We start from the raw sequence: 27,402 nt of genomic DNA, 5'->3' as shown, positions 1-27,402 counted from the left end.
TCAATACCTCTGTTTGTCTAATGTTGTAAATATTGGGTAATACAATATAGACACAAGGCACACAGAGTATAAAGTCAATCGAAAATCTTGAGAAAGAGGCAAAATTTCATGAAGCCCATGAAAGTGATGCTGGAGAAGAGCTCTAATCCAAGGGAAGCCACTGGCACATCAGGATCTGTCAGAGGTAGACATGCAAAGAAGGAAAAAATCACCACAGATAAGACCTGAGAGGTGCTTCCAAAGAGGATGACTTCAAAAGCCAGGAGCTAAGGGAAGGAAGTCTCTGGGAAAACTGATCAAACTCTTTATTGTATTTGATCCTTTTGGTGAACATTCTGAGAAAATCAAATATAAAGGATTTTATATTGCGCTATTTTATAATTTTATCAGAAACATTAAACTCTCAGCCCCCGAACCTCACTAAATTTACTTTTCTGTTTGGAGAATTAGAGTACAGTTGCAATTACAACCTAAAGTCATTATATAAAATAAATATATTTTCACAATTTCCACTTTATCTAGAGACAAATTTTCAGTGAATTTACTATAAACATGTGGTCCTTTTCCTGACTTCACTTGGAAATGAGGACCTCTGTGCTCTTTCTAATGGCCCCACTGGATGGAGCAGAGGTAGGGCGGGCCAGGAGGAGACTCACTTTGCAGGTGCCTGCCCTGCTTCTTCTCATTTCTGGTGTGGAAGAAACAGGGGTGATAATTCTAGAGGGGGTGCCAAGCCTATTTCAACTCAGAACTTGGAAAATCAAGCTGCAAAAATAGAGGGGTGCAAGCTTGAGAGAATACCAGATGAAAATTAGCACACATTGAAGCTTGCCAAGAAGAAGAATCACAGCTCTAGGAAGACACTGACTCATGAAAACCTTACTTTTCACACTGTCAAGTAGGAGATTATTCTCTTGGACAGAGGAGAAAACTCAGGCCCAGAGATGTTGCCTTCCCCAGGTCACACACTAAGCAAGTGGGACTTGAATCCAGTGTGATGTGACTCCTCCTACTGTCCAACCCGCTCTACCTTTCAAAAGACAACAGGACATAAAGGCTTTCCTTTTTTGAAAGAAGCAATCTCTTAACATACATAGAGCTAAGGACAGATCTTGTCTGTCACACGTTACCAAACAAAACCACAACAAATGGCAGAAAAATCAGCCAGACCAGTGACTGCACTAAGTGCCTGGGGTGTTATTATTATGGCTGAAAACAAACAAAACAACAGAATGACTGTTGTTTGGGGTCAGTTTGGTCAAGTGGTATCGACCCCAATTATAGGTTCCTGGACTCTCTGTGCACAGTAATTCTTAAGCTGATTTCTGAAACCAAGAGATTTAGTCAGGCAAAGCTTAAGGGGATTTTCTGTATGTCCCCACCACTTACTAAGGAACAATCTATAGACACACACACAAAAAAAAGCCCATCATAGGCTAGAGTCTAAAAATTCACTTGATGATCCACTCACTGTGGTCAGATTCGTCTACATCCTACCAGATAGTGATGGGAAGAGGAAACACAGGAGGTCTGGCCAAGGGTCCTGGCAGACGATGTGCCTAAGCTGCCCTTTCCTGCAAAGGTACCTCATGTTTTTCCACAGCACAGTGGGCATGTTCTTCTTGGCATGCCATGGGCTGGGGAACAGTACTTGTTTCTTCTATGCTGAGTACCAATTGGCATTTATTTCTTGGACTATGCTTCTCTTTAAAAGTTTTAAAATTCACTTTTTCTCCCTTACGTTAGGATTCCAGGACAGAAACTTGGCAGCAGAGAAGATGCCTTACTGTACTTGTTTATGGCTAAGTTTGAATTTCACGCTTACGCTGGGTATAAAAAGATTCGGTCACCCTATTAAGCAAGGAACAAGCACAGCCAACATTGGGATTTACAAATTGCTGAGAAAATCATAGGTCAAAGTCAGGGTGCTATGTCACTGATACAGACCTGGGTCACTGAATCTGAAAGGCGTCACCAAGTTTTCATCACAGGCAATACTGTTATGTCGTCTACCCGTAAACACCAAAAAGCAAATTTATGACTAGATGACTTCTTAAACAGACCTCCCTGTCAGCGGCCACCGGGATTAAATTATTCTGGAGAAGTGCAGGGGAGTGAAGTAAGCTTGCTTGAGTTAGGGGGGCAGAGCGCTGGGTTTACAGATCATTCAGGACAGAATTAACCAGGATCCAATCTGATCAATTGTCTTTTCTATGTCACTTTATAATAAATAATATTCAATTTCCTTCCCCATCGTCCCCTTCCAGTCAAAGGAAATAGAGGAGATATTTTCTCAGCTTTCTTTCATTACGCTACTTTCCCCTCTGATGAAGCCCATCATCTTGGAAGACACCCGCCCATCATCCTGTCCCCAGGGAGCACTGACAGGCTGAGGGGTTGGAGAAATCACGAGCTCTGGGTTCTGGCAGATGCTGGAAGCACCTACTCCACAGCCATCTATGGAAAAACATCTGGGGATAAGGTTGTTCTAAAAATGCAGGGATAAAGAGAGAGGGGGAGAGGCAGAGAGAATTTGATGTTTAAAAAAATACCTGCGACTATTTGATGACTACATATTGCTCAGAGAAGTCTCATTCTGGGTCACAAAGGCAGATTCAGGAAATACTTGAAGTCAAAGCACAAACCCAGGCTGTGGGAATCGGGCAGTCACAGACTGGAAGGCTTGTGTTAACGGGAAGGGGCAGTATTAGCTCAGGGGCTGAGATACTAGCTTTACAGTCAGAGACTGACATTTGCTATCATTGTGATCTTTTTTCTTATCTGAAGGATGGAGACAGCCATGGCAACTATTCCACAGAGTTGTCCGGAAGACTCAGTGGGAGGGTACAGGTGAAGGCTGAGCATAGTGCCCCGTGCACAGTGAGCCCTCCAGGGACATGTGCTTCAGCCCTGTTTATTGGTCACCTACTAAGTGCCATTTTTATAAGTATCCTGATGCTACAGTTTTACCTTTCTCAGGAAGAGACAGCAAGAGATCTCAGAGGTGGGATGGCTGAGGCTTTTTGTGTTGCCTTTTGTTTGTTTTGTTGGGGAAACAACTCACTCAGAAGCCCAGAACTGTGCTGCCCGTTGTCCTCATTTGTGAGGACACACGGACGGACGGGCACACACACACACAATGGGTTTTACATGTGAGGTGGGGCCCGTATCTCTGCATCTCAGGCACACAGGGGCCGCTCCTTACTACCTTTCCCTGGGGCTCACAACCTCATCCGTAATATTTACATTGTGCAACAGACTGACTCTTACTTCACATCACTTGTTCTGTCTTTTCATTATAGGTCAACTGTCTATCAAAATGCTGTCTTTTGAAAGAATTTATTGTGGAGGAGTCACTTTGGAAAGATGTGCTGGGTGGGGGTCACCGTGCTCCTCCCCCGATAGCTATTCAAATGACCCTCAGCGCCACCTGCTGGTTGGGCTTGGCAGTTAGATATGGAGCACCTGGCTGCTTGGATGTAGCCCTTCTCCTTGCCCTCTCATAATCCAAGCAGGTCTTTCAGACACCAGAGGAAATGCCTAAAAGGCCTTAAAAAGTCTTAGAGACGCCACTGAATCCCCAGTGGTTGGCCAGGTACCAGGCACCTAAGAAGGTCTCAAAACACGTCTTGAAGGAATGAGTGAGTGTATGAACTTCATGAACTCTGAAGTTAACATTGGCCCTGGTCGACAGAACTCCTTCAAGGTCTTCAGTCGACCCCACGGCCAGATCCTTCAAGCCACATGGCTTAGGCTCTGATTGGTCCAACCAAAGATGCACATCTACCAGATGGGAAGGCATCGGGCCACACTGACCCCACCCATCAGCCCTCCTGCCAAGGCCCAGGGAGTGCACTGCTGGGGTAGACAAGGAGGCTGGAGTGGATCTAAGGCAAAGCATGGATGATAAGCCTGGGAAGTTGGGCCAGGTCTTCAGTGCAGTGGAGAAGCCAGAAGCATGTGAACTTAATGAGCCCCCACAGCTGTTTTTAATGGGGACCTGATCATTTGAGGGAAGCTGGGAAAGAGGAAGGACATGGTCTCACAGGCCTAATTAAAAGTTATGAAAAGAGAATGACACATGGAAAGAGTCTGCTGGAAGAACGGAAGGGGTCTTGGTGGGAAGGCAGGGCTAGCTTTTCCATTTAAAACAATGTCAGTCAGTTGCCTGGAGCCAAAATTTAAGTGTCGAAGAAAAAACTGGATGGTAGTTTCAAAGTGCAAACTGAGGACATTTGAACATCTGATCAAGTTCAGAAATCAGGGCAAATTCAAGGCTTAATTTTCAAAGTATGTGGACCTTTAAATGACATTCGAATGGAGGTTTATCCCAATGGCTGCTGGAAAGAGATCATTAGCAGTGAGGAAGGTATTATAACCTGTGCTTACTATGCTCGGGGGAAATTGTCAATTGCCTGAAGTAGATATGCCATTGCTGTCTGAGGTTTCAGATCCAGCTGAACCACCACTCTAAGGCAAGAAACAGTCATTAGACTTTTTTGGTTCATAGTCAACATTTACTTAGTGCTTACCATTTGCCGGGAGCCATGCCATGCATGGTTTATATCTTATCTCATTCACTTTTCACCATTACTCTGTGAAGTGATATTCTAACTCCATTGTATAATTGAGGTAACTGAGGCACAGGGAGGTTCAGAAACTTATCCAAGGTCACATAGCTTGTTACTGTCAGAGTCAGCAATTTGAAACTAGTCAGTCTAACTCCATAGCCTGCACCTTTAACCACCATGCTATACCACCTGTGAAATCAGTCATTGGACAAAAAGCATACTGGAGGTTTCCACTCTAAGCGAGGATCCATTTTCACTTGTTTTTATATGAGGATACTCTGAGGCAGCATGGATTATGGAAAGATTACTGCCTCTAAGTTTATTCATCAAATTGTTAAACCAACTATCCATCTATCTATCCAATCAACCAACCAACCAACCAACCAACCAACCAACCAACCAACCAACCAACCAACCAACCAACCAACTAATGAGCCAAACAACAAATTAATCAACCAACCATCCCAACTATCACCCATCCCACCAGCCAACCATCTAGCCATCTATTCAATCAGCCAACTAACTAACCAACCATCCTCAGTTCTCTTACTGTACTCACTGAGCAAGTAAGGAGCTTAATACAGGGACACTCACTAGTCAATATTACTGTGAAGCATTGTTGTTCCTGAGCTGAACACTCCAATAAGACAATAAGTGTCTCAAAGACAGAAGAAGGATTGAGGCCCACCTGACTATTCTGTGAAAGGTGTCTCTGAGCTTACTGAAAAGGTGTTGGTCATAAAACGTCAAAGTGTGCTCTTTCCTAAGAGAAAATTATTTTTGATCTGATAATCAGAAAAAGTTAGGATTCTGCTGAAAAACGGATTGCTTGGTTTTTACTCTTTGGATACTGTAACAATAATTATAATTATACAATAATTATAATTTTTTTAAAAAAAAATCAGCAGCCATACCCTCCAGGATTGAGCATTTTGTGTTTTAACTTCATACAGGACTATATTTTATATTTCTGTACTTGTATTATATTTCTATTCTTGTTTATATTTCTGTACTTGTTTTTCCCTTATATATTTATATATTTTATATTTCTATACTTGTTTTTCCTTTGCCTAATTTTTTGAAATCTACTTCTATTCTATGAATTCTGGGTTGAAATTATGTTTGTTTAAAATTTCTTAAGTCGTGGTAACCAGAAGGAATATAAATACATGATTATCTATAAGGTCTGCTTTATGTATTGACCATGTTTCACTAACACAGAGAGAGAAAGGCTACCTGAGCAGAAGAGACAAGGCCACCATGCTTCTGCTGGCTCCAGAACACGGGGCAGAGGGTGCATGGAACTGGCTATGGTAAAAACATAAGTCTGATGGACAGATTTAGGGCAGTGGCACAGTTTTTTCTTTCTTTGATAATGTGTGGGATTCAACCTCCTCCTTCCTTGCTCTTAAGAAAGTGGCAGGGTTTGGGGGTGAGGGGTTGTAGAAAGAAATACTATGCTGAAATAAAAGAACTCTAAGCTTTGGCTTGCTTATTCCGTGAAATTAACTGAGTCACTCAATTTCTCGAATCCTGTTTTCTTACCTGCAAAAATGGGCCAATAATCCCTACCTATTTCACTAGGTTGTTACGAGGATGGAAAGAGATAATGCATGGAGAAAAGCTTTGAGAACTGTAATGTGAATTTCAAATGACAGTACATTTTTATTATTTCCTATAAAATATCAAAATTCCAATAGTGCTGTCCATGAGATATTAAAAGGACAATTCTTCAGATCTCATAAACTATCTGACTGGTGGGGCAGCGGTGGGGGGAAGTGGAGAGAAGAAAATAGAAACAAAGCAAATGTCGTTTCTGGGTTTCTTTTAGGTTGGCCCAGAGCAGTGTTAATAGTGGCATTCCCTCTGTCAGAAAGCTCTGTCACCTCCGCTTGGCCAGGGCAGAAACAAAACCAGGAGGCCATCTTACCTCGTCATCGCAGCTGATGGAGCATTTGCCATCCAGTGAGGCACACTATGTCGGGGGAAAGCAGGGGGAAGCGTGTTACTTGGACATCCCAGCATCTGCTGTGGCTGCCACTTAGCTATTCCAGAACAAGCTGTCAAAGTCATGGCATGTAATGCAAATACCAAATCTCATCCAGAAGGAATGCTCCAAGATGAATCTTGATGCCTTCTCCAGAATCAGTATCAACTCCAAATAGTAACATAAAAATAACATATAAAACAATGTGCAGGGGGAAGGAGCTGGCTCTTTTTCATCTATTTTAATTTATGTTGTCATTCAATATTGATAATATCATTTTAAGATCTCAAATATTTTGGTAACAAGAAGTATAATTATGATATATTTATTTTTAAATTAACTAATTCCCAATGACTTTTTAAAATCCCCTGTGTTCTCGGTTTATAGTTTCCTAAAGTATCTTAATTTAGGAAATGACAAACCATTCCAACATTTAGAATTGGACAGATGGAGGCAACTTATTAGTTGCCATTTCTACCAAATTGCTGAACAAATACCACTGAGATTACTTAGCACAGACAGCATAGCAAAAGGAAACAATGCTCCCAGATTCTCTGGCCAAAGAATGCACATACATGCTTCGACAAACCTAGTTATACAAAGGCCTTCAAAATTGTGGTAGATACACAAATAAATAACCAGGCATCACAATAAGGTTAGAAGAAAGTCACTATGAAAAAATCTCACAAAGTCCTCAATATTTAAAAGAAAACTCCTTTGGAAGATCACTATCTTGATCTCACAATTAAAACTGTTCCTAGGAGCAAATTCCCTGCTTTGCACAGCGTACGGTGTCTAACATGCTGACAGCTCTTCATTTAGCAGTAAAATGAAAGGTAATCTGAGCAGCCGGCAGTCCATTTTACAAACATTCATCGGAAATCTGGCACTTTTAGGCACTGAGTACCCAAATGTGAATACCTGTATAATAACAGTGTTGCTAATGCTTCAAGATGCTGATTATAACTTACCTGTCTGCTGGCAGTCCAAAACTTCCTTTGGAAAAATTCAAGTTTCATCTGAATGCCTACAGCTGGGACAAATTACAAATAAAAGAAGGTATTAGAGATCCCTTTACATAACTACTTAAGATTATCATTGAAAATTATCTGTCATGGCCAGAAGCTGGTATAAGCATATTAAATAAATTTTACAGTGAAGCATACAACTTAGACATTTTATCTTTCAGGTAAGAAATTCTCAAGGTTACCTGTACTCAGAACTCATGATACACAACAAACAGCGCAGTTCAGATGGCTCTCTGGAGACATGTTACTTTAGTGTTTCTAAAATTCATAAACTTGTGATTCCCAACCCCCCTCCAACACAAGCTGAAAAAAGGAATAAAAAAAAAAAAAAGATTCAGAAGATCACTATTTCTTCAGTTCCAGTTTCAGCTATTATTGTATGAACTGGTATGTCTAAAATGTGGACTCTGCATGTGTTTTTGAAATACAAAATTTGAAAAGCACTTGTCATGAGGTTGGTATTGGAAGTAAGTCACTTTAAGGATATCACTTAGTTTAACTGGCCCCCTAGTGTCCACATCTCAATGTTCCTCTCTCCCTAGGAAGTCTGGTGAAATTCTACAATTTTTGTCTGTGAAAAGCTTCCTAAAGCAACAGTGCATGCTAGTTCTAGTGACAGAAACACAGAAAGGGATAAGGTTTAGAAAATGACTTGAAACTTTGGGAGGTGGAATTTAGTGGAACCTAACTCTTGAAACCATTTCAGAAAGTGATCAGAATGGTCAGGGTAAAAAGCTCATCAGATGATGGGGAAACTTCAGAGGAGTTTGAAAGAATGAAACTCTGCAGGAAACGCTGGACTCCCCAGGGGACACCATTTACCCCAGTGCATTTTTGTAAATTTCAGTCTGTTGCACACAACCTCCCCAATTCTTGCCATATCTACATGCTGGCAAGTACTGTTATTTATCTTCCCATTCTGCTTTCTTTTAAACACCTATAATAACTTCAACCTAAATAATAACACCCATCAAAAGAAATACACAGTTGGAAGGAAAAAAAGTTCCCTTATATACTCTTAAAATTTTGGATGCCACTATATTAGACACCCCCCTCAAATAATCATTGCTGTGCTGGCTTTGGGAAGTTGGGGATGCATGAAGGTCCAAGGCTGTTACCCTTACAATAATCAAGTGTACTTCTAGTTCCTAAAGAAATGGTTGAAGCAAGCTCCGAGAGTAAAGGTTAACTGGGGAGGTACTTTTGGAGAGACTTGCCATCTGTCTTGGACTTAGAATTTCAGACTCTAGGATAAGACTAGAGCTAATCATGGCTGCAATATGCTGAATGGGAATAGTCTCTGAAATGCACTATTTTAGTGCTATGGACCCATCTTGCTCTATCCTAAGTGTCCTCCGTCCTCTGGACCATAAACTCCCCAAGAGCAGGGACATGTTCTTGATCCCTGTTGGATCCGTGCCTCCAGAAAAGTGCTGAGCACACAGATGACCCATCAGCAAATGCTTGCTTTTTTTTTTTTTTTTTAACTTTCAAGTGATACTGTCAGCAGTTACAGAGAAAAATGGGAGAGAAACATCCACATGAATCATAATCACACCTAAATAAAAGCTTCTTCAGTAGTGGTTCTCAACACATTAGAACCACCTGGGAATCTTTAAGAAAAAATACTGATGCCTGGGTGCCTTCCCCCTCTCTGCCAAGACCATTTAAATCAGAATTTCTGGGGGTAAGGATCTAGGCAGGAATATTCCTTAAAAGCGCCCCAAGTGATGCTACTGTGCAGCCAGGGCTGAGGAGGTCTGCTCTGCAGTCTTTAGCCAATTGGCTATAGAGGACCTGGTTCAATGTGGGCCACCTGGCCAGACTGCACACAAGCTGCTCTTCCCAGCCTTGGAGAAAATTTCAGAGAATAACTGAAGGAAACTGATTTTGGAGTCTGAGGGCTGTTTACTGCAATTCAAATAAATCTTGTCTTCCAAAATGTCTTTCAGGCCAAGGTGCAGGGTGCAAACCAGGGTGTAGCTGGGCTTTGATCAGATTCACCAACAGGCAGAGGTGAGCATCTGACCTGTGTGTAAGAACAGGCATGGAACAAGTATCTCTGGTCCTACCAACGACAGTCAGGCGCCAGCAGAAAACTGACTTCAGAGCAGAAGGCCTCACAATTGTGAAATCCTGCAGCTGGTATCTAAGAGTTCGAGAACGGGAAGTCGGTTTTTTTGTCTTCCTCTGTGTGTCTCTTATAGCTCCCCTCCCACGTCGCTCCCTGGCCAGCCCTCCCCAGACTGGCAGCCAGAGAGTAAATCTAAGGCGACCTCTCAGGGCCAAGGTCAACAGCCATGGAGAGCTGCAGGGGCTTATAGGAGAAAAGCATGGGGGTTCCCTGAAAGAGTCTTTTCATGATGCTTCTCCTTCCAACAGCCCAGAGCCGCCCCGGCCGACCGCCATCACCTGAGTTCTTCCATCAGCCACCTGTGCCCTTCCGAGCACCCCTCCCAGTCTCAGATGGAGCCACGTTTCCATACCACTAATGAAGCTAGCTGCTGCCTCCTGGGTGTTTATCCATCTCACATGCTCGGAGCCTGCTATCATCTGCCCCTGTCAGTCCCGCACCCTGATCTTCAGAGCGCTTTAATCTTTCCTCATGAGTCAGTCCCTCCGTCCCATTAATCACACGGCTGCTTCTCTCTGATCTCTCTCCAGCAGGCTGCATCCTCTCCCTGGTCCTGATGCCCTACACGAGATGCTGCTCCCTTCGTTCCTCACTCACTCCCTGTCTGGGCCAGAGGTTGTTGCCCAAGGGCTCTCAGACAGCCCCGACTGACTGCAACTGTCTGCTTGGACTGGACCCACCTCTGTGTTCCTTGCTGCTGACCCCCACGCCCCTCCAGCACCATCAGCCCCTGGCTTCCCATCACACATCCGGTTTGCAGAATTTTCACCTACACGTTAATATACTGTTCTGTGATTAAGAGACTCACAACCCCATTGGTGGGTCCACTTCATGACCATTTGTTCAGTGGCCTTCTCTGTGCTGAGCTCTAAGCTGGGCACTAAGGGGAAGGGGACAATATGCTCCCTCAGCATCTAGCTGAGTAGCCACATGGTAAAAGCTACATTACAGGCATAAACTAAGAACTGTGGAGGGCAGGGCAGGGCTGACTTGGCCTGGGGGAATTGGCGAGAGCTTTGTGTAAGGTAAGCATGGATACCTGACTCAGAAAGCAGGGGTCCATGGTGATCCAAATAAAGGAAGGCACAGTGTCAAAGGGATGGAGTCTTTGTAAAGACCATCCTGTGTCCTGAGGCTTGAGAGGAATGGGACTGGGGGACCTGGTAGTGCAGGCTGTGGTTGAAATGGCAAAAGGTCTTGAATGTCAGCCGAGGCATCTGAATAGCATCCTGCAGGCTGGGGATTAGCCCAAGGGCCAAATCCAGCCTCTCTTTGTAAATAAAGTTTTATTGGCACACAGCCACTGTCATTTGTTTACATATTGTCTATGGCTACAATAAAAGAGTTGAGTACAACAGAGATTGCACAGTCCACAAAACCTAAACTATTTACCATCTGGCCCTTTACAGAAAAAGTTTGCTGACACCTGCTGTAGGTGCCATTAAAGATCTTTAAGTAAAGAAGTGGCAGGATCAGATTTATATGTTAGAAATTCTAAGAAATTCTCTGAAATTCTAAGAAATTCTAGTTTCTAAATCCTAAGAAATTCTCTGAAAGCTTGCAGAGGAAGTGCCAGGAAAGGCCTGGACAGTGGGAGTTGGGATAATGAGATGAGTTAGGCAGCCATGACCACTTGATGATTTAAAGTGAAAAAAAAAACAAACACGAAACAAACCAACAACCAAATGAGAAAAAAAAGCACCCCCTCCCAAAGAAACAAGCATATAAAAATACTTAAGAACATTATGGCCTATTCCGAAACACAAATATGACTCGCCAGAAACAGAAATTTAGCTTCCTTTCACTATTTTCCTTTGTTTTGTTCCACATGTTTTTCTTTTTTCAGCCTTTATCAGAGAAAACACTATTACTTCAGCAAGTCCCACTCTCTTCCCCCATTCCCCACATAGCCTAAATGGAACCTGAGATATGTGTCATGCCCATCTATTTCGTTCTTTCAACAACATTTCAAACCATAACAGTATATTCTCATTCAAGTCAGTCTTGCTAATTTAATAATGAAAATAAGGACCAAAAAAAAAATGCTTTAGTGAAACCGAAGTCCCAAGGAGAGTGCAGAAAACAAAAACACCATTCCTAGGGTTTGAAATTTTTAGACAGTCCAGAAAATCATCAACATATTTCCCTGGAGTTCAGGGAGCTTCCCACTTCCATCTGATTACAAGTGCTCCAGGGCTTCCGCTGTGACTCCTCTTCACACGAACAGATACAGAGGTCCTTTTGCATATCAGCATCTGGTGGTACGTTACTCACCTTCCAGGAGCAGAGCAGATCCAGAAAAAATTATACCATAGGGTTCTTCCCAACATGCCAATATAGGGTTAGCCTCCTAGGGCAGTGACCCCAAGACACTGGGAGGGTCTTTGGAAACCAGCAAAACAGCAAAGTTATTGTTATGAGAATTGCCATCCAAAAGAGCCCAGAAGCCTTTAACATAAAATATTCAGGCATCTCAAGCACTAAAACCTCTCTTGGCTTGAAAAGGTGACTGTTCCTGTAACTCATCTCAATACTCTGAGGGCCTGAGTATAGATATTCAGCTTAATAATACAGACCAAGCCTTCAGTGAAGTATCTTCCTTCCAGACTTCCTCTTTTCCCAGCTTTCTAACTTCCTACTACTTTTTTTCTACCTTCCTCCATGCCTTTCCCCCACATTTGTCAGAAACCCAGCCTGTGCTAGGAGCAGGTATATCAAGATGAAGAGATAAAGGACACACACCCAGAGGTGGGGGCCTGCGGAAGGCAGTCAAATCACTGAGGAGAGATTCATACTTTAGCATTCTCAGAGCTGAAAGAGATGGGCACAGGACATCCTCTGAGCACCAATGCATATAGACTATTTGATTTGCAGAATGTCAATGATCAGTACACTCAAATCTAGGGACAAGCCACTGACTTCAATTGTCCCAATCCTGTGCTGTCTAAATCGGTGGCCATTAGCTACACGTGGCTACTTAAAATTAATTAAAATTAAATAAAATACATAATTTAGTTCCTTAGTTGCACTGGGCATGTTTCAAGTGCATAATAGCCACATGGGGCTAGTGGCTATTGTGCTGTACCATGCAGATCTAGAACACTTCCATCATTGCGGAGAGTTCTACTGGACAGTGATCAGTGATCACAGGAGGGATCACAGAGAAGAAGTGGACACTGGAACTCCTTAAGGATGAAAGACCCACCCATACTACCACTCCCCAGAAGTGAAAGAAGTGAGGATGACTTAGGTATGGAGGGTTTAAATCACAAAGGGACTGCCAGCATGAGAGGACAGGGATTTTCAAAGGGAAGTTCCTAATTAGTTTGAGAGACCCAAAGAAATCAATGCAATATGCTCAGTGTGGCTACCACCCCCAAGATTTATTTATTTTGCTTTATAAAATTTGAGAATACAAATTACATTTCCAGTGCTATTATATTCAAATGTATTCAAGATGAAATCATGCATGCATCTCATATCACATTAATAGACATGCATTCAAGTGTAATGCGAAACTCACGAAATAACAATGTTACATGTAAAATTAGAAATAAAATAACTTTTTCATATTGTACTCATTTAGAAATAATTTTCTGTGGGCTTGGCCTCAACTTGCGACATACTCCTAGGAGCACAAATCCGGTTTGTAAAATAGTGCTCAACACGCCTGGCACGCAAGCGCACGCAAACACCCCTACTTACTTGCTCAGTCCTCCAGACATACAATATATTCACATACACATGAAGAGCTTCATCCATCAGTGAATTATAACCAGAAAGCTTTTTGCCAGGAGAATTAGTTGCAACCCCTTTTTCTAAAATTACTGCTATGTGCCCTTAGCTCTGTCACTATACCTCTCTGTCTCCACAAAGAGAGTCGCAGTGGCTCTAGCTTCTGAACAGAGTTTTTGTGGGACAGAAATAAATGAGACTAAATAAAATGACATGTATTAGAACACTCTAACAGGTTAATGGTGTTGTCAACGTTCATGTTATAATTTCTTCCTAGAGCTTTCATTCCTTATTCTTGTATTTCTCAGCCAATATACCTTTAATGCCAATATGTTGAGACTAAGCAGAAAATTCATTCATAATAAATCAAAACTGACCACTGCTAGAAATGGTTTTCAGGGTGTCAGTGAGTAAATGCTTTACAAAATCATGATATCAGCCGAGGAAGTTCTTACTTGTAGAAGGAATTTTTTCCCTTCAGGATTAATGCAAGGTGCATGCCACCATTCCAACCCTGTGGCCGGTCCCTTCTGGAATTATGATCATTTATGCACATTCAGGGAAAGGCTAGACAGGTCGGTGTACAGAATCCCAGAGAATCACTGTTCCTGACACTGGAGCCATCAGCTCCACATGTTCATCAACCAGACTACCTGGCCACAAAGCTTCTCCATGGCCTGGCTACTGCTGACAGCATGTGACCAATTGTCATGTCATATTGGAGCCCAGACAGAGAAACAGATCCCAGCGTGCTGCCCTGCACTGGCTTGGGCCGCAAACAGGAGAATTTTCTTCTAATACATTCCAATCTATGGGTAGGGATGCAGTAGAAAACTGTATCTTTATTACAGAAAATAAAACTACAATAAGTTAAATAAAATGCCTGCCTGCTAAGGATTTCCCATGTATTTCATCTCTTAGGAGTAGAACAGCTTTTATTAAAACCCAAATTCTATAAATAAATGTTCATCCAGGTTTTCTCATCCAGAAAATCAGCCTCCTTGCTGGTCATATTTCTCAAGCAGGGTAGAGCCTATTTTTACCAGCTGGGTTAATCTCTCCCACCCAGTCTCAAGTCTCCCTTGACAGCATCCCTGAATTTTTATTTCTTTGTGCACAATGGCAAAGATTGCTAGCGGTGATAGTAACAAGGCTTGGCACATTTGGATTCTGACTTGCTTTAATTAACGGTCAACCATAATAGCTGTTAGCCAAGCCACATTTGTTTAAATATTTTCTTCTGTTTGTTTTCAAAATAGTTAATTGCAAGTAGAACTAACAATGAATCTGAATGTCATTTCTTTGGAATATTTCACGATTAACCCGGGGTTTGGAATAAGGCCACTGTTCTGGAGCATTGAAGAAAAGAACTCTAACCTTCCTTACATTTAATGCAAGCCTGTTCCCGAGGTCTGCAAATGTCCAGGATAAATGACTTACCACAGGAATAACAATTTAAAACCGTAATGTGAATTATGACGTAACTCATCTGTTAAATATTTCATGTGAAGATCTTAATGAATTGCATGATGGAATGTTGGACAGAAAAGACAACTGAAATCCTGGGACCAATTTGGGTGAAACTGAGAACAGAACACCCTTGGGAAGCTGAGGGGACCAAGAGGCAGCTGTGCTCCTGTCTCCTGGGGTGTCAGGCTGGCAAACCTAAAAGCTTTCTTAAAAGATTATAGGCGAGGGAGAGCGATCAGCAACAACCTTGAGAAAAATATTTAGATCAAAGCAATATGCGTTTGTTATAATCTTGGTAAAGCCTGAACATTCATCTCCAAGGTATGGTATTATTCCAGAAATTAGGGGGGGGGGGGAAATCCATTCTCACAGCAGCAGCCACACCTCATATTTTAGCCTAATCAGAGTGAAGAAATATAATGATAAAAGCTGGAGGAGGAATTTTGAATATAACCCCCTAACCGACTGCATCATTCACTTCTCAAGTACTCCCTGTGGTACTCAGTGGGGGAGGGTAATCTTTCTTATCCATGCTTTTAAATAACAAAGAGCTACATGATGTATGTCTGTGGTGAGACAGGAGGAGGAGAAGCAGGGCTCACATTGTCACTTGATTGACAAGGTGACAGCAGAAGATTTTCCTACATTAATCTGGAACCATCCCCACCCACCGCTTGTGACTGGCTTCTGGGAACGTGTGTAGGAAGGCCCGATCCATTTGCCCACACATTTCTTTCGTAATCACTTTGTTTTTGTCCTGTCAGAGCTTCTTGGGAACAGTCACCTTTGGTAAAGCAAAATAACTAGCAATTATAAATGTTTCCTCCATTTGGGTTCTAATTACTTGACTGCATCAATGTTGAAAAGAATTAGCAGGGCTGTGGAATGGAATAATAATTTTCTTTTCACCCCTGAGGTAATCTGGAAGCATTTTTCCAGAAGAAACCTATATTCCCTCAGCTTTCTGAGGCCACTAGAGCTAGCATCGAATAGTTTTTGTCAGATCATTTTATGCTCACAAAACTTTTCAAATAATAACATTTCAGTAAAGTTTTCAAGCCAATACATTTTTAGAGCCAATTCCCACCCTTTCAACCTTTCAGAATAAAACATTTAAGCCTCGAGCTTCATTGTATTTTAATCAGGGCTGCACAAATCAATGTCCATTAAGAAAATTACAAGCTTCCAAATGATAACTCCCCAGTTAATAATTTCTTATTAGGTCACCACCTAACAATAGTTACAAAGAGACTATAACAAAATTGGGGGTCAAATTCCGAAATATTTCAAAACCCATAATAGAATAGCCACATATATTTGCCAAACACCTCTGAGTTGGATGTTTATGAATGTATTTAATGCAAAACAGCACTAAGATTTCCACGTGGGCAGCCCACAGAGCTGGAGGGATGCCTCCTAATTCTCTGATTCTCAGGCTTATGTTATAGGGCATGGAGGAGAAAAAGGACTTGTCCAAGCACACCCCGCTCACTAGAGGCAGCCTGAGTCCATTTCAGAACTCCCAAATTCAAATTCCCTCCAGGGATGGGAGGGTACTGTGGTGAATTAGAGACCACCCTATGCCTGGTGTAAAGGGAGCCGCTTGGCTCAGCTCAGCCCAGCAGGTGCCTTGTGGGAACATGATCTTGATGCTGCAAGTTATCCGAACTGCAGGAGAAGCTGAGAAGCTAGACTTAAACAGACAATTCATGTGAAAAATTTACAGCACTCTGATAGGATTGCCAGATAAAATATTTTTGACTTGCTAAATCTGGCAACCCTAGGCTGAGGGTCACATTGTACACCCCCAGGCGATGACCTGGACGACCTCTGTTGCACACTTATCCCTGACAGGGTTGAGAAAGTTTGCATCCTGTAGTTTAACTATCAGGACTGGGAACCAAGGCCACCTCCATCAACATGATTTTCAAGACTTTACTATTTGTTCCAGAAAATTCTTGCCGAGAAAGGCAAGGTGTAAACAAGTAAAAACATTTCATGGTCTACTTGAAAAACTTAGCCAAAATCAATTTTTTGAACAACAGACTTACCAAACAGTCACCCTTTTCAGGACAATATGGCTCACTAGGGAAACTTCTTACTGACTGAATAATGATTGCTTTACCAGGACTCAAGAGAGGTCCATCAATCTCAGTGCAGCCCAGTCCCAACCAGATCCCCACATTGAGAGACCCACCCAGAGCCCCAGACCCTATAAATATCCCCTGATTTCCTCTTTCTGAGCCACTACTGAGACTGTGGAGGTGGTGTTCCTCCTTCCTGCACTAGGGAATGAACTTGACTTTGCTCGATCCACAGAATATTCTGATGGTCTTGTCAACAGTTAAACCTGCTTCATTTTTCTTCATAGCATTTATCAATATTTGACATTAAATCATATTGTATATTATTTATTTATTGTGTTTCATCCCCATCCAACTAGAAGGAAGCTCCTTAGCAGGGTGTAGAGAAGAACTGGCCCAGGCAGTTCCCCTATTTTTCAGCAGAGGCTATTTGTTTACTGAGGTATTCTGGTCCCCAGAAAAGTGCCTAGCACAGGCAGGCACCTGTGCGGACTCACTGAGTGAATAACTGGTTGGATGGTTGGATGTTATGCTCATAGTGACATCAATTATTCTCAGTTTTCTCTCTCAGGAGACCTACTTTTGCCATTGAGGTGGTTTGGACTCTGTCCTGAAGTCAATGGGGAACTAGAAAAAGGTTCTCAGCAGGGGACGGAAGGATCCGAGATGTGGACAGATTTGTGTTCTGGAGATATCTGCAGGTCAAGGTGGCTGTGCCCGCATGGCTTGTGTAGGGGGGCGGAGTGGAGGGGCTGGCTAGGAGTCAGAAGCATCCATCCAATCAGGTGAAAAATGACAGACAGACTTGCACTGAGCAAGGGGCACAGGGATGGAAAAGTGTGGTCTTGTTTCTAACCCCTCCTGACAGGGTGAAGCCTGGAAGCCCTGAGTGTTGCCACAGGCACGTCGGTCTCATCCACATCCGGCCAGATACAACCCCCATCCCCAACGCACACACCAAACCGTAAGGCTCCATCATTTTAGTTTGATAAATTTCAACACGCTTTTGCTTCCAAATAAATTATTTCATGAAACATATTTCCCTGCTCACCAGACATATCTCCAAATTACATAACACATATTCCATGATGAAAATTATTTTATAAATTAGGCCATAGGAATTATATCACATAGTAATAATAGTAGTAGTAGTGATAATAGTAATTAATATCATTTATTATGCCCCCTACTATGTGCCAGGTATCTGCTAGAAGCTTTAGATACTTTATTGCCAATCCTCGTAACACATTAATTCCAGCGACACTTGATATCTGAGAAGACTTAGGATCATTGAAGTAAGTTATGGACATGAAGTCTCCTACTAGGACGTCATCTTCATCCTTGTTTTCAACGCATAGAGCAAAGTCAAGGAGGTTTCCAGAACTGTAAGTTCTAGCGTGCTCTCAGCGTTTTTTTTCTGTCATATAAAATGCAGACTGGAGATATCAGGATAAGTCATGGGCCATCTCTATCTAAACACTCCAGAACATTTGCAGCAATTATCTGAATATTCAAATTAGTTCTGTCTTCATTTCTCAAAGGAAGACATACAAACGGCCAACAGCTATATGAAAAAATGCTCAACATCACTGATCATCAAGGAAATGCAAATCAAAACCACTTTGAGATATCACCTCACCCCAATCAGACTGGCTATTACAAAAAAAGAGAATAAAAAATGCTGGTGAGGATGTGGAAAGAGAGGAAACCTCCTGCACTGTTGGTGGGACTGTAAATTAGCCCAGCTATTATGGAGAACAGTATGGATGTTCCTTAAACAACCACAGATAGATCTTCCATATGATCCAGCAATCCCACTCCTGGGGATACATCCAGAGGACTGGAAAACATCAGGTTGAAAGTATACCTGCACTCCCATGTTTATTGCAGCTCTATTTACAATAGCTAGGCAATGGAACCAACCTAAATGTCCACCAGTGGATGACTGGATAAGGAAACTGTGGTATATCTACACAATGGAACACTACTCAGCCATAAAAAAGAATGAAATTCTACCATTTGCAGCAACATGTATAAACCTGGAGAAAATTATTCTAAGTGAAACAACCCAGGTACAGAAAGAGAAATACCACATGTTCTCCCTCATAACGGGGAGCTGAAACCATAAATTAACAAATGAACAGAATAAATAGAAATGAATAAAAAGAGACAGAGAGAAAGAAAGAAAGAAATAACAATTGCAGTAATATGTTGAACTTTTAGAAAACTAGAGGTGGAAAAGGGGAAGGGAGGGGAGGCGGTAGGGGGGCTAATGCGGACTGGTCAACAGATACAAAGAATGATTGCGTATTGTAATGATGAATAAGCTAACTATACTGATCTAACCACCACACATTGTACACAATTATTGAAAATCAACATTGTCCCCCACATGTATGTATAATAAAAAAACAAACAGAAAAAACCCAAATTAGTTCTGTCTTTTCCAGGCAATTATGACTGATTTGCTTAGGTGGTTGGGCCATTGCCTTAAGATTACTCTGAGAACCAATGACCAAATCTGGATTTAGAGTTAGGGAACTCTCCACTAAAGGGGTAGGATCTGTAGGATGAGTAGGAATTCATGAGGACCCAATGGCCAGGTAAAGAGGGAGGGTGGAGAGAGCATTCTAGGCCATGTGCAAAATCCCACGCTGGCAATGAGTTTGGTGAGACTGAGAATTTCAAGACCACTTGTGTGGCCAAAACAACTGAGAAAGCTGACCTTCCCTAGACTTTATAAGACAAGGACCAGGGCTTAATAAGGAAGTTCAAACAAAAACTGGCGATCATTCTGGAGACAGCTTGTCACAAGCAAAGCTCCTGTCTTGATGGTGGGTCAACAAGACCGTCATTTCCCACCTCTATTTGGTATCTCCATTTCATTTAACATGGAAAGGAAGACCACAATCAGAAATAGCCAAGGGAAGACCATGTACTTATGAGTGTGCTTGTGCAGCCAGGAGCCTGGAAAGGCAACTCCAGCATGCCATGGGGCCTGGCTCCCCTTGGCCATCGAGCTACCCATTCCAAAGTCAAACACCTGGGTGGCAGATGTGACCAGCTGTAGCAGACCTGGCCCAAAGCGGATCCTCCCAGAACAGCTGCACACAAAGCAATTATAAGTGGGGAGAGGGAAGGGAAGAGCGAAGCATTAATGAGAGGGGCAGACAGCACTCTGTAGTAATCAAGCACTTTTTTACTCCAACCTCTTAGAACCTCTGGACATTGGAATATTTGGGAATCAGCCCTGGAGTGAAGAATGCCAGTTTCGTCCCATAGTTTAATCAGGCAGAGGTGGAGGATGGAAAAGCCATCTTCTGTTATTAGGTGATTGCTCCCAAACATGTGCTTGGCAACACCTGAGTCTCTCATCTGGGTTCCCAAACAGGCTTTCAGAACAGGCTGCACTGGTTAGGTCTCCTAGAGTAGGCTGTGGGTGGGGCAGGCACTTCCTCTTCTGATTTGGCAGGCCAAGTCCAAATCTGTCTCAGCAGGGCCCACACCCAAGAGCCCTCTCAGCACACAGAGGAGCCTCAGTGGTGAGCAGTCTACCTGGTCTCAATGTCCCTCAACTCAAACCTTCCTCCATCCCACAGATCCCCTAGACACGCTGGTGCCCAGTAGGCACTCAATAAAAGCTGAATGAATGAACGATGGAGCAAATACTCTGTATTCCAGACACTAGGCAAATTAGTCAGTCGCCTCTCATGCTTTCTTTGAGGGATACCAGTTTGAAACAAAATTGTTACCAACATTCTTCTTCCCAGAGTTTTCTGGCACCCCTGGCCCTTCTCCATTTCCTCAGCTAAAGCATTCCATGCTTAAGGCCTCAGGGAAGGGAGGACACAGAGTAACTCAGAGAACAAAGAAGTAAATTCTGGATTTTTGAGTCTCAAAAGCGAGACTGAAAGGAATCTCAGAGCATGAAGAAAAATAGACGAATAGCCTGGGTCAGTTCATGTTCCCTACAGCCTGTCTTCAGCCCCCTAAACAGTCCGCTCAGGAAAGATGATCTGGACCAGAAAGGGAAGAGAATCCAGGGAAAGACAAGGTGCTGGCAGACCCCGAGGAAAAGACCTGCACCATGATGTCCCTGCAGGTGTCTGCCCACCGCCCCTGCCCAAGGTCAAGATGGGGACACCCAGAGCAGAGAGAGTGTTCCCTTGCACATACTCCTCTCTCCACCAGTGTTGGAAAGCAGCAGGACCCCTGAGATGACAGCCTCCCAGAGGCTCCAGACAGACAACCCAGCGTGAGAAGGTTCCCTGCCCGTGAGGCTTGTCAGAGTGAGGCCCTGGGAGCTGCTAACTGACTCCAAGGTGACCCTCCTTTGGAATGAGTAGGCCATGGCACTGACCTGTGCATGGACTGATGACAGAGGACCAGATGGGACTGGTGACTCAGGAAATGCCTGTGTGATTAGATGATTAACCACCCCCCACGCCCGCCTCAGGTAAGCCCTGGAGGAGAGTGAAGAGAGACACTCAGTGCACCGAAAGTTCTCGCCCACCAGGAAAATGGAGGCTTCTGATAGAAACTAAGTTTAGTGCAAACAAAGCAGCCTTGATTGCACACATGGAATTTGTGGCCCTTGTTTGTTCCGGACTCAAGAACATAAACAATGGGGCACTGAACAAAAGGATAGCCTCAGAGTCTGTTCAGATGCAGGGCCTAGGCCTTTCCCACATCCACTCAGGGCTGATCCTGGAAGAGACCCCACTGCTGCGAGCACAGAGTTCCAGGCCCCAGCTCCCACCAGTGATTCAAACAGCCTGTAATGGCAGCATGGGCAGGTCCCAGAGGCTGCTCCGAGTGTCCAAAGGCAAGGGCAAGCAACTTATACAGTAGCTTAGTCCTCACCTCTTGCCCTGCTCCTTGGAAACTGGAGTTTTTAGTATGGACAGAAGTTTTTAAAATAGAATGGATCATGGATGTTCAAGTATTACAAGAAATGGCTTTGAGAGAACGGGGTCCTCCGAGGGCTCACTGCGATGACTAGTATTTCTTCTCTACCCATAATGTGAGCCATCTGACCACCATGTGCTAGGGCCTCAGCCGTGCCCATGATCTTGGCCCAATCTTGTCTGTACCAGAGGTGGGGAATTTCCTGAGTCCCACCTCTATGGGTGAGAGGTTTCTACAATGTTTTAATAACATTGCCCCACAATTTTAGTAGTTTCTTGTTACCATCTACGTCTGTTTCTTTACACTTATGTCCAGATGGGAAAGTATCAAATGAACTTGGGTTTCAGTCCTGCCTGTCTCATACATAAGCAAATGCCTCAGAGTTAGTTTCCTCATCTGCACAATGGGAGCAGGAGCAGTGCACACCTTGTAGGTTTGTTGTGAGCATTACATGAGCTGATGCATGTCATGAGCCTAGCACAGTATCAGGATTATATTTAATATAATCCATATCCTGTATCCCTCACCTGTAGCTGTTCTGAGAGTGGAGAACTGGGGTTGCTCTGCAATCCACCTGCTAAAGAGCTGAGGTCCTTCTACCGAGGAACCAATTCATTTCTTCGGTTGGCCTGGACCTCAGGTTCTTTCTAATCCTTGTATATTACATGTCATCTGCTGGGGGGCATTAACCTTCAAACCACTGTGGAAGGTTTCATCCTTTATTGCTGGAACGCAGGCAAGCTGTACCTGGTGTCATCTCAACTATCCAGATCATTTCCAACTCTGCTGAGAGTTTGTCAAAAACTTGAAGAGCCCATAGAATCCTAACAGCTAGAGATTGTCATTGTCACCTCTGTTTTATAGCTGAGGACACAGAGGCTTCTGAGTGGCTGAGCTGGAGGACAGATGATAGAGATTTCTCATCTGGAAGCTAAGAGGGATTCTAAGAGATCCAGAATTTGAACCCGGATCTTTCTGACTTCAAAGCAGAAATAGAAGAATATCTAAAATGAGTGAACCAAAGGGAATCACCTAAAATTACTTTTAAAGAATATGATTTAATGAGCCTGCTCCTATAGAAAAGACTGTGACATCGCATCTACTTAATATGAAATCATTAAGTCAACATGTTTTCTCGCAAGTGTTTTATGTTTCATTTTTTTTTTCTTTCCAACATTTGTGAACTACTCAGTTTTCTGGAGGCCAAAAAGAGCACCTAAGATGCTCGTGGTGCCTTCAAAGCCTCCAGGCCCTTCATGTTTGCCCCTCACTCTGAAGAAAGAAGACAGCAGGCGAGGCTCCCGGGACACCTGGCAATGACCCTCAGCAAACGCAAGCTCTTGGGGACTTGCTTCCAGGAAACCTGTGCCCATGGAGGCACTGCAGAGTATAAAGACAACATCCTCTGTCTCTAAGAAGGCAGGTTACATAGAAAAGAAAAGGCCCAAGACACACAGGGTGCAGGGGGCAGTTTATAAACATGGCTGGTCCTATAACATAGAAAATTGCATTAATTGAGGATCCACTATGGGCCGGGCACCCAACCTGCATTATTCCACCTAACCCTCAGCAATCCTGTGAGGTAGAGGAACTTTCTCCATTTTAAAGAAAAGGTGCAGGAGAGTTCAGTGACAACCAGGGCTGTGCAGCTGCTAGGACTCCGTGGAACTGGGCTGTGAGCCCGCAAGCCTGACTCAGAAGCCTGCAGCCCTTTCTCTCCCATTCTCCCCAGTGGTTCTCAACAGAGCTGCATCACCCCCTAGGGGCTGTTTAGGAAGTTTACAATGATGTTTGATTGTCACAAAAACTCGACGTCCTACACTTCCCGGGACAGCCCTCCACAAAGAACAGTTCCACGTCCCTCACTGCTTCACGGCTCCGCCTGGCTCTGATGTGCTTGGAAAGCGTGATTCATATCAGGGCCTTGAATCCAACCCCGCTTTACATCTAAATACAAAGTGTGTGTTGCACATGGGATTTGCTAGAAATATAACCACAACCCTGTGAAAGAGAGAGATGGGCGCACTTTGTTTTGTCTGCAACTTCACTATTTCAGAGAATCCCGTGACCGAGGGGCAGGATTGTGGATTTGCTGTCCACACCACGGCCACTGCACTTACGGAGATTCTGCACTGAAGTGAAGCTCCAGCTGCTGGCTACTTCGTTTTGTCTTCTCCTGCAGTGGTGCCTAAAACAGTTACATGTTAAAATATACATCATCCTATTATAAGCTACTCTCCTTTTATTTCTTGAAATTATAGTTGGATCAGTCTATAGATTTTTTTGGCAGTATTTAGGGAAGCAGTGTATATATTCTATAAATTTCATTTTGCAATAGTGAAGGAGATACTACGAATTATTACAGAAAAGGGCCTTGAGTGGGATAGGGCTGAGAACTGTCCTGGCGTCAGTGTCCCTCTGCCACTGAGTCTATGAGCGTCCTCCCTTTTCTACCCCTGCCTCTCGCTCCGTCTGTGGCTCCCCTCCCTTCGTCTTGCCTTGAAAGCATAGACTTGGCTCAGCCTAACCTCACATGTCACCAAGCTTCCTCCTTGCTTCCCTTCCCGTTTATTTTGGCCCCGATCAAGGTGCAAGATATTGGTATCTAAGGCTCAGCTCAACTGATGGATTTCCCATCTCAGAGCTGAGCAGTAAAGGCACAGCTCGCTTTGTGCTTAGAGAACACAGGTCCTAGATAAGGGTACACTTTTCTTGGGGCTGCTGTGCCAGAGGCTGGAGCTGGGCAGACCAGCTCTGCCTTGGTGCCTTCTCTTTTATCAAGCAGCATTGTCTTTGAATTGTAGGCAGACGGGGAGAGGGCACTGAGCCTTGCAAATGGCTTTTTCTGGCACAAAGCATCTTAATTATCATTATTGTCAGCACTTATGTTACTCCTTTGGGAGGTAAAGAGGGAAGAAGGGAATACCCTGCAATTTAACAGCATACACCAGTTCCTTACAATGAGGAAGGGGGTTGCGGAGAGTAAAAGAGCAAGGAACAGAGCTCCCAGTAGATTAAAAGGGGCCTTTGTAGTGGCTGCATCTGTACATTAAAATAAATCTCTCCTAGCACTAAAATAACATCTATATTCATTTGGGCCAGTGCCACATTCAGCATTTAAGAAATTTGACAAAACATTGCTTGAGCATGTTGAAGTTTGCCAGCTCACAACAAAACAAGAAAGCTACCTCAGCCGCATGGAAATGCTTCTCCCGGTTCCCTACTTTCACTTATGACTCCCATTTTCCGGCTGCACTTGAAAGAAAAAGACTTTGCCCTTTTTTCGGGTGCCAACCACTTAGCATTGCCCTGAAATGGGCAGCAAATTGCCGTTGAAGGTGGTAGACTTCAAGAAGAATCTTTTTTGTTCCCCCTAAAGGAAGCTACTAGAGGCTCTGCATGCCTGATAAAGCCTTTAATAGCTGGAGAAACATGATTTGAGGTGGCCCTTAAGTAGACCAGACACGAATAAGGCCTCGTAAAAATAATTACTTCTACCCAGAGCACAGCACACCAGATGAGCTTGGCAGGGGCACTGTTTTCAAGAGAATTGCAGGCAAAAAGAATCATCTCTCCATGATCTGACAAGATGGATCTACTTGTGGCAGAGACCATGCTCACCTCTGTGGAATGTACCCCTTCAAAACCAGTTTGAATTTTTCCGAGACCCTGACCAACAACCTTGGGAGGTTCTTCAGGGAGCTGTTTGTGACTTTACAACACAATTCGGCCTGAAATATGTGACCGATGCACTTGTTGAGAATGTTGGCAATGAACCAGTGCAGTCCATTTGGCTGTGGCGTAGATGGGGAGATGTTCACAAGTTTAGAGCTGGAATGGAGGGGTGAGCCATTGATCCCAACCTACTTATTTCACAGGCCAGTAACTAGCGATCCAAAGAGGTTAACAACTTGCCTGAGATGATTGAGATAGGCCCAGACCAATTCTCACTCTCAGTGAGCTGAAATACTAGACAGCTGCTGCTTTTGCAGCTCAGTGTGCATCCCTCCTTTTTGGGTAGCAGAGCCCCTTCTGACCCACACCATTTCCTTTAGGGAACTATCCCACTTCCAATTTCAGTCCATGTGATTTGTATGGGGTTAACCTGCCACCCCCGAGGCACAGGGATGTATCCTCCCCTCATCCACCATAGTGATGGGCACTGACCCAAGCTATGCCAAAGAGAACAATCCCCAGGATTTTGAATGGAAACTTAAATGAGAGACGGTGTTTCTTTCCATTGAGTTTGCCAAGCTGGTCAGATGAGTGCTAGAAGGATTAGATGAAGAAAGTCTGCTCGAGATCAGGGCTGACACTAAGAAAAAGAAAACAAAAGACTGAGAACCTTCAGCTGAGCCCTGGCATCTGAAGCCAGATAGAGCTTTGGACTTTCTAGTTACATGAGACAATGAATTTCCACCCACCACAAGCAATCAAATAATTAACTTCTTTTAATTTACTAATTTTGCTTAAGCCAATTTGAGTTTGGCTTTTGTTGCCTGCAATAGATGACATCCTAACAGATGCATCTGTGGTTTAGGTCGGAGGCTCCTTCCAATAGGAGATGGGCAATTTATCTTCACACAGAGAGCTCCATCACATAAGCACCTTCATGCGACAGTCAAAATAGCTGATGACACCACTGATATGGACGGCAAATCTGTGGCATGCATGCTATTCCTCCCTACTTCATGTCGAGTGTCACTAATGAATCCTGGTACTGCTTCCCAGGGATCCTTGCCATCCTCCCAACACAGCATGCCAGGCAACCATGGCCATCATCCAGTGGTACCGGGCTAGCTGACTCTGCAGTGCTGCTCATGGTAAAACCTTTGCAGGAACATGGTACCTTTGCTCATGCTAGTTAAACTCACATATGCCCTTTACCTGCTCTTAGTAACCAAGTTCTGGACAATGAAGAAGGTAAACACATGCATCCCCATGAAGGAACTAGTTGCTAACCTTTCAGGAGTATTTTCATTTCTTCCCAGTGACAATTATCAAGAATCTTCCGGTTTTTACTGAAGTAGGGTGTGAGATGGTACAGTGAGAGAACATACAGCTTGACTGGCCCTCTAGAGGTCACTTGGAAGGAATCTGATGCTCACACCACATCTAAACTTTCCCGGGCAAAACGTTTCCTATCTCATTCCCTAGCCAAGACAATCAGGGGTAAGTGGGAACAACTGAACATTACCACCTCCTCTTTAGGAGGCCTGCCCTGCACTGAAGAAGAGAGGCCAGGAATGCATTTTCCAGAATCACCTCCATGTGTGGTTCCATATCAGAGTTTTCCAATGAGAGAGCTAGTGCTAAATTTAGAAGGCAGCAAAGGGAAAGAGGCCATGTTGCTCCAAGGACAGTTGCAGGCAGATATGTTGGCAGATATGAAGCAATCCCCAGGTGAGTCCTAGAAAACCACTTGCATGGTGCTTACTGACCCACATCCCCCAACATTTCACTGACTGTAAAAGCTTCTAGTTCC

At 43.5% G+C, this 27,402-nt stretch overlaps 1 protein-coding gene across 2 annotated transcripts in view; it reads right to left on the bottom strand.

The window, feature by feature from the left end:
• CACNA2D3 (calcium voltage-gated channel auxiliary subunit alpha2delta 3) overlaps positions 1-27,402 on the bottom strand; it is an 828,419-nt gene that overhangs the window by 97,014 nt on the left and 704,003 nt on the right. For both annotated transcript variants that reach the window (XM_063114014.1, XM_063114015.1), the window contains 2 exons: positions 7,530-7,591; positions 6,502-6,546 (listed from right to left, as the gene is read on the bottom strand). In XM_063114014.1, coding sequence (XP_062970084.1) covers positions 6,502-6,546; positions 7,530-7,591 — 107 coding nt within the window. The remainder of the gene's footprint in view (positions 1-6,501; positions 6,547-7,529; positions 7,592-27,402) is intronic.

The sequence above is a fragment of the Cynocephalus volans genome, chromosome 11 (assembly GCF_027409185.1).
Source record: "Cynocephalus volans isolate mCynVol1 chromosome 11, mCynVol1.pri, whole genome shotgun sequence".
NCBI lineage: Eukaryota > Metazoa > Chordata > Mammalia > Dermoptera > Cynocephalidae > Cynocephalus > Cynocephalus volans.
Note: the sequence above shows the minus strand (reverse complement) of the source record. Positions and strands in the feature narration are given on the sequence as shown.